The sequence below is a fragment of the Ricinus communis genome, chromosome 8 (genome assembly GCF_019578655.1).
Source record: "Ricinus communis isolate WT05 ecotype wild-type chromosome 8, ASM1957865v1, whole genome shotgun sequence".
Classification (NCBI taxonomy): domain Eukaryota; kingdom Viridiplantae; phylum Streptophyta; class Magnoliopsida; order Malpighiales; family Euphorbiaceae; genus Ricinus; species Ricinus communis.
In genome coordinates, this window is record NC_063263.1 from 25,521,355 (window position 1) to 25,528,399 (window position 7,045).

Sequence of the window (7,045 nt, forward strand, 5' to 3'; positions counted from 1 at the left end):
CTGTCAAGTAGTGATTGAGGTGATTTACTTTTCGAGAAATCTATTGATATAAATATTGAGAAATATTCTAGGTAACAACAATAGAGGCAAAGTAGTTTTAAATTAGGGTGTTAAACAAAATGAGAAACATAATAAAGATGAAGAAAATAATGTGAGTATAAGTCTAAACTAAAGTAACTATTATGTAATTCAAATTAAAATTAAGTTACTTAAGTAAAACAAATTAAAATTCAATAACCAAATCGAAAATAAGTGCATAGTTAGGTGAACACTTATATAATTATTTCCAGACTAGTAGTTAAATAGATTTTTAATCCAATTTCACCATTAATTTAATACTTTGTATTTTTTGTTATTTATTCTTTCTCCATTGTCATATTTTTGGAATGCATCAATCATTTATTTGTGAGAATAACTAAACTGAAACACAATTAAATTACATAATTGAGAAAAAATAAATTTAAATTTTCTAAATAAAATGAATTTTATATCATTTATCTCAAATATGATTGGTAGAAGTATAATAACAACAGTTGTTTCATTTGATATCCAAAAACGAAAAGGGCAATTACCTAGGGTATCTGGTTAGGAGATACACAGCAATACAAGGAGAATTATTCCACACATTAGATCGCAACCTAAGGATCTCTCTTGCTTTTTGCTTTAAATAGGAAGCACAGTCTGCTTGAATAACCATGCAAAGCTTGGACACTGCACCAACGCTTAACATCTCTACAAGAACTTCATTTGTGGCATAAAATTTTGAGACCAACCCAAGAACGTGCACCGCTCGATCATCCGTTGCTGGGGAGACCCTAAGAATCCTCTTTGATATCATTGCGATGCTTCCTGCATGCTTCAGAAGTTGTTCTCTCCCGTCTGCGCAGGAGCATAATTGCGCTAAGAGATTGAAAATTAGCTCTGTAATGTTCTTCTCAGGTTTTTCTAGCTCAAGTTCGATAAGCACAAAAACTGCTTTAGCTTCAACAATTTTGATTCTGTTTCTTCCCCATGGACACACTTCTATTAGTATAAGCAAGGCTGATTTTAATGCTTGCTGAGAGATGTTCTCTTTAAGTACTCTTACGATTCCTCTGAAGAAATCAGGCTTCAACCTCTCTAACAAGCTTGTGGTTGCAAGTTCTATTGTTTTTTTCAGGACTAACATTGATTGAATCTTCACAACAACATGATTATCCATATTGCAACCTGAGACCCATATCAAGGAATCTATAAAATCATAGTTATCTTTGATAAGTAACTTGATTTCTTCAGATGAATTCCAAGTAAGATCGAGGATTTTCAAAGCTTCTTCAATACCCTTTATCATTCTTTCCTTAAAACATCTTATGACAAAAGGAACTAAGCCTTTAGCCACCCCAGCTTCCATCATGCACGCTCTGTTTCTTTCATTTTCTGTGGCCAAAGCTTCCATCTTCTTCAGAGCCTGCACACACAAATAAGGAACTTGAAGATCCTTGACTAACTTAAGAACATAGGTCTTACTGAGAGAAGGTTTCGGAGTGGGGATCGGATCAATACCATTTTTGGCATTGGCGGTGCACCATGCTTGAATCAGACGCAGTAACATGTGATTCGGGGTCAAATCTGCGTCTCTTGGCAACGGCTGCTTGGTGAATGGGCAAGTTGGGGTGTCCTTCGCAGTCGTTCTCAGCCACTGTTCTATGCTTTCACGATCATAGGTAATGCCTGTTATGGTAGTAACTGGATCTTTCATGATTTGGAGAGATATTGGACAGAGATAATATTCAGGGATTTGAACCTCATCCATAGCAGACAAATTACTTTAAGCTGAACTTTACCTTCTTCACAATCTTAGAAAGATAGATTTTATAGAACTAGCCAAAGAAAGGAAGCAAATCTTTTGTCTAAATTGCAGTACTGGAAAGAGAAAAAATTGATAAATATATAATCGCAATGTTTGGCAACAAATAATTATTATAATAATAATAATTGAAAGACAATTCTAGAAAAAAATAATAATTTTCTTCCTTTTACCAGTCAAATTTTGTGATTGCACTTTTGGTGGTCAACTCATATAAATCACATTTGTAAGAAAATTCCTCCAGTTGCCAAGTGGCACCAATGTGTTGGTGAACACGTTGGTGGTTCCACTCTAAAAATGCAGAAAGAGAACGGTGCATACTGGACACAAGTTGTTTACAGAATTCAAATGAGCGAATTTGGCAAACTTTTGGTTTTTGGTTACGAAATGTGGCAAATTTTGTAGGCGGTATAAGCTTGAGACTTGTTTGACGTGTCAATTGTGGGGCGTGAGAAAATTATGAAAAATCAACATAAATAGTATTTTAATTTTTTCTTATTTCAGAATTTAAATATATTTAATATAATCAATTATCTAAATTTAAAAAATGTGATATACTTAAGTGATTTTGGTATATAAAGTTTTGCAAAATAATCTACCAATATCCTCCAAAAGTGAGGAAAAGATTAAAAACATACTCTGTTTTCGCTTGTCGTTTTCTTTCTCCCACTTCATCTGTTACTTTTCTACGAATATAACTCATCTCAAAATGCAATAATTTACGGACCCTATTCTTAAATCAACCAATTAATGATAATGTTTATCAAAAAAATTGATAAAAACTCACCAAATTGCAATATTAAAAATCATCAATCCTTTCACATCCAATGTCTCAAAACGACATCCTCATAAGTTTTAATTTTTCATTTATTTCAACTACTTTTGAATTGAGATAAATTATATGCATAAAAATATAAAATTAAAAAAAAGAGATGAAGAATAGATTATTTATCTTTTTATTAATTTTATATGATGTGGTTAGTTTATTCAGTAAAAGTGTTTATTGACTTAAGGTGCTTTGATTTCTATTTTAATTTTAACAATTAAAAAAATTATCTCTAATATTATGACTGAGTGTTTATATGAACAAAGCAGCAAAGAAACCAAGCTTATATTAAATATTCCTAAGCCTTGAAGCAAGTTTTGTACAAAGACACTAAAAGCGCGAGGGTGCTTTCTAGGCGCGGGAGCACTTTTCATATGATCAAAACTTTACAAGATGTTGAAAAGTCCATTTGACAGTAAGTCAATTGCCTCATGACACTTAGCAATCAAAGTATCAAACCTACAAGAAGTGCGAGGGCGCTTCAGAAGTGCGAGGGCGCTTAACTTTAGGACTTGAGACAAAAATTGGCAGAAGATAACGCAATGAGAAGAGTGAAGACGCTATTATTGGTGCGGGGGCCGCTTTTGTAATTAATGTGATATTAGTAACCATTGAGATATCGGCCACCATATCAGTGTCACGTGGCCGGAGCGTTGGAACCTCAATGTCTCTTTTCAAAAAGCAAGAGTGCGCTTGGAAGGCGCCCTCGCGCTTTCCATGACTTTAGGCAATTTTTGCCAAGTCATCAAATCTTACAATTAAAGAGTTTTGGCCTCTTTATAACGTCTCTAAGGGGTTAGTATGTGTATAAATATTCCTTTTAAAAACTCTACAACTAAGTGTGTGAACTAGATATACCAAAACTCTAGTAAATTTATTTATCAACTTTCTACGCTCAATTTCTTTCTTTGTAAAGTGTATTCAGTTGAAATTCTTTATTCAACTAAAAATCAAAAGGGTTGTTGTCTGAGCCCATATATTAAAATACAAGGAATTGATTATTGAGTAATCATTAATACTCAAAGATTAATAGACTTAGTGAGAGATTGATTCACTAAGGAAAAAAGTTTAGTATGAGCCTTGAAAACACCAACTTATTGAGTGAACTTGTAAAACCTAAAGGTTGTAATCTTAATGATTATAGTAAAACATTCAAGTATTGATCTTAAAGAATGGATATAGGGAGGTTTATTGACGAACCACTATAAATCGTTTATATCATATTCTCTAACCCTTACTCTCCTTATATTATCTTTAATCTCTTATATTTTTATTTAAAATTATTATCTTTCGCAATTTAAGATCACTAATTTAATCTCTTTTTTACTCTAAAGTGACAACAGTGTTTAAATATTTTTATTAGTATTTCGGTGAGCTTAAATTGGTCAAAAACACTTAATATTATAGTTTTAAAATTAAAACACTTAGATTTGAATAAAAAGACATTCAAAGTTTAAAATATAAAAAATAAAAAAATTAATACCAAAATTATATACCAAATCCTGCAACTGCTTTTTGCTCAAACTATCCACCATTTTCCATTAATTATATATTCATGCATTCAAACATTGAATTTTAGGTGTTTTTGGTTGACCATGCCTACTGTTTTCCTAGAGCAGTAATATAGTTCAAGTTCAGTATATTTATCATTAAATCTTAAGAGAATACATTTGTTGCGTACATAATTGTATATTGATTTTACCGTTTAGAGCCGGAGAATGTAAGAATTGTCAACCTCTTGACGTCTTCAACTTCTGAATTTGATTATTTTTGACCCAGTTTGGATCTCGTTTGGCAAAAGTACTTTTTGTTCAAAAACAAATTTTCAACTTTTTAATTTATGTTAACATTATATTTAATATTATTTAAAAAATATTATATTTGTTCAGGGTCAAAAATCAATGAGAGTAAAACTAAAAATATAATTTTAAAGTAAATTTAATTTAAATTAATTTCATAAGTCTATGGAATTTATTTACAATACAATATTTTATATATATGATATAAATATTTTAATATTTTATTTTATTAAATTCTTAGAATTCTGTATAACTCAACCAAATTATATAGTATTTGATAGTTTTTTAAATAAATTCTAAACCTAGATTTTCTAATGATAAAACTACTTGATTAAAATATTTTTGTTTTAAGAATGATCCAAATATATTTCTCTCTTATACCTTCTTATACCTTTTTTCTTCATGTGATTTGTTCTTTCTTCCTCCCTTTTAAGTCTTATCCCTTCAATTCTAAATCAATTTTTAAATAAATTCTAAAATTCAAAATATATGAAACTAAATAAATGATTTCATCTAGAAATGAATTCTATTCCTTTTTAAATGAAATAAAATTTTTGTAGAACATGAACCAAAATAAATGAAACTAAATTTATTATATATGAAGCTAAATAAACGAATTCTATTCCTTTTGAAATTAAATAAATTTTTATAGGACATGAACCAAAAATAATATAAGAGAAAATTATATAGAAATACTCTTATAAAGGATTGTTTAACAAAAATCTTAATTGAAAATTCAAGAAATCAAGTTTTAAATAAAATCTTTTAAACAAATCTGCTTTTAACATCTACCAGGTATCCTAATCATATTGAACTAATTCTTCCATATCTCCTTTGAATAGAATTATGGGTAAATTAAAGATTAGAATTAAGGACAAACACAAGATGGGCCTATGTATATCATGTTGACCAGCCTAGTTCTTTCTTTATTCAATTGGATCCCACCCTCTCATTTATAATTTTTATAACTGCTTCTAGATCATAATAATAAATATGCATGATCCAGTCTAAGATTCTTATTTCTCATGACACGACGGTGGTATAATTAACAAACTTTCTTTTATAACCGATTATGTCACCTTTGAAATTTCGAGGCTAGTTTTCATAACAATGTGTGACCATTTATCTCATAAATTATAATAAATTGCGATCATGTATTAATGTTGTTTGCTTCTAATTTTCCTCAGCGTCTAACATGTGTTTTTGGTACACGAATTGTCAATTTTGCGCATGAATTCTTGATTAGAAATTACGATTTCTTTATCATAATTTACTTTCCAGCCTGACGCTAATTACTTGTGTTAAATTCATAAATAAATTAATTGAAAGTAATTAGACTGAAAATCTAAATTAAATTTGCTGGAAATATAAACAAATTGTTGTTATGAACCATAAATGCTGAGAATTGCACAAAATCTTACAATAAATCAAAAACAAATGTTGATTTGCTTAATGATTGTTGAATGCTAGCTCTGGAGCTTTTTAGCATTTGTTTGGATGAGATTTGTAGTCCCTTCACATATCCTGTGTCTTTAATTTATAGAGAATGTCAACTTGATAATAGACCATTATAAATCAATATGTCATGTTCAAAAAAGTCGGAATTAACTAAGTCTACACTCCATTACAACTAGAAATTTTGAAAAGCGTGTATGATCGGATTCTATTTGAAGAGTCCGACCCGAACTAGGACTATGGTAGCAGTCAAAGAAGAGTAGTCCTAGTACAATTAGGACGATCAATAATCACGAAATTCCTCTCCTAGTAGGATGAGGAGACCTTCGATGTCTATATAAGGAACTATGGTTTAATGATTACAGGTACATATTATTTTACACACTCATTATACTAAGCTATCCTTTCATAAATTACTGACTTAATCATAGGAGTAAGTGATCAGGCAGCCCCGCCTAGCCCTTTCTAACCATCTTTGCAGCTGCTTCGAAGATCGGGTCAGCCTTTGGAGATTTTGTTGATAGCTCATTCAGTGACCGAGTTATCTTTAATCGTTTCAAAATGGCAGCAACATACCACTTTTTGTAATTTCTTTCTATTAAAGAATCAGACTAACAATTGATTCATGTGTGATACAGTTTTTTAATCAAAAGAATTTGGTCTCGCTCCCTGTGTCTTTCTTTCTATTGCATTCTATCTCATCATATCACATTGTGTTTTGTGATATTTGAGAATCATCGTCAATACCTCGGTGTAGGTGAGTCCGGTCAGAACAACTCAAAAGATAAAGAAGTATAGTTAATTTCTTCATGCTCGTTCTCCAATTTTTATTTTTATTTTGTAGTAATTTTCGTAGTGATTCTAAGAAAGTTTTTTGAATGAAGTTATACAACATAGTTATTTTATTAATTCTTATAAATATTATTAATATTTTTATTTTAATATTATTTCGTGTCGTCTGTGGAAAATTTTTTTGCAAAAACTTTTATTTCTCTACCTCATCAAACTAAATGGCATATGGTCAGGTTCAAAGCAGGATATTCTCCCACCGAGGGTTGGAGCTAGTAATTTACTTGTCGAATCCTCAATTCCTCTGTAGATCAATCAGTGATTCCCAGA

At 30.5% G+C, this 7,045-nt stretch overlaps 1 protein-coding gene across 1 annotated transcript; it reads right to left on the reverse strand.

Annotated features, from left to right (window-relative positions):
• Positions 1-465: 465 nt before the first annotated feature.
• On the reverse strand, positions 466-1,908 carry LOC8281041 (E3 ubiquitin-protein ligase PUB24). Its single transcript, XM_025156389.2, has one exon. It carries the CDS (start codon positions 1,790-1,792, stop codon positions 569-571), a length of 1,224 nt encoding a protein of 407 aa, XP_025012157.2. The 5' UTR covers positions 1,793-1,908; the 3' UTR covers positions 466-568.
• Positions 1,909-7,045: the final 5,137 nt, after the last annotated feature.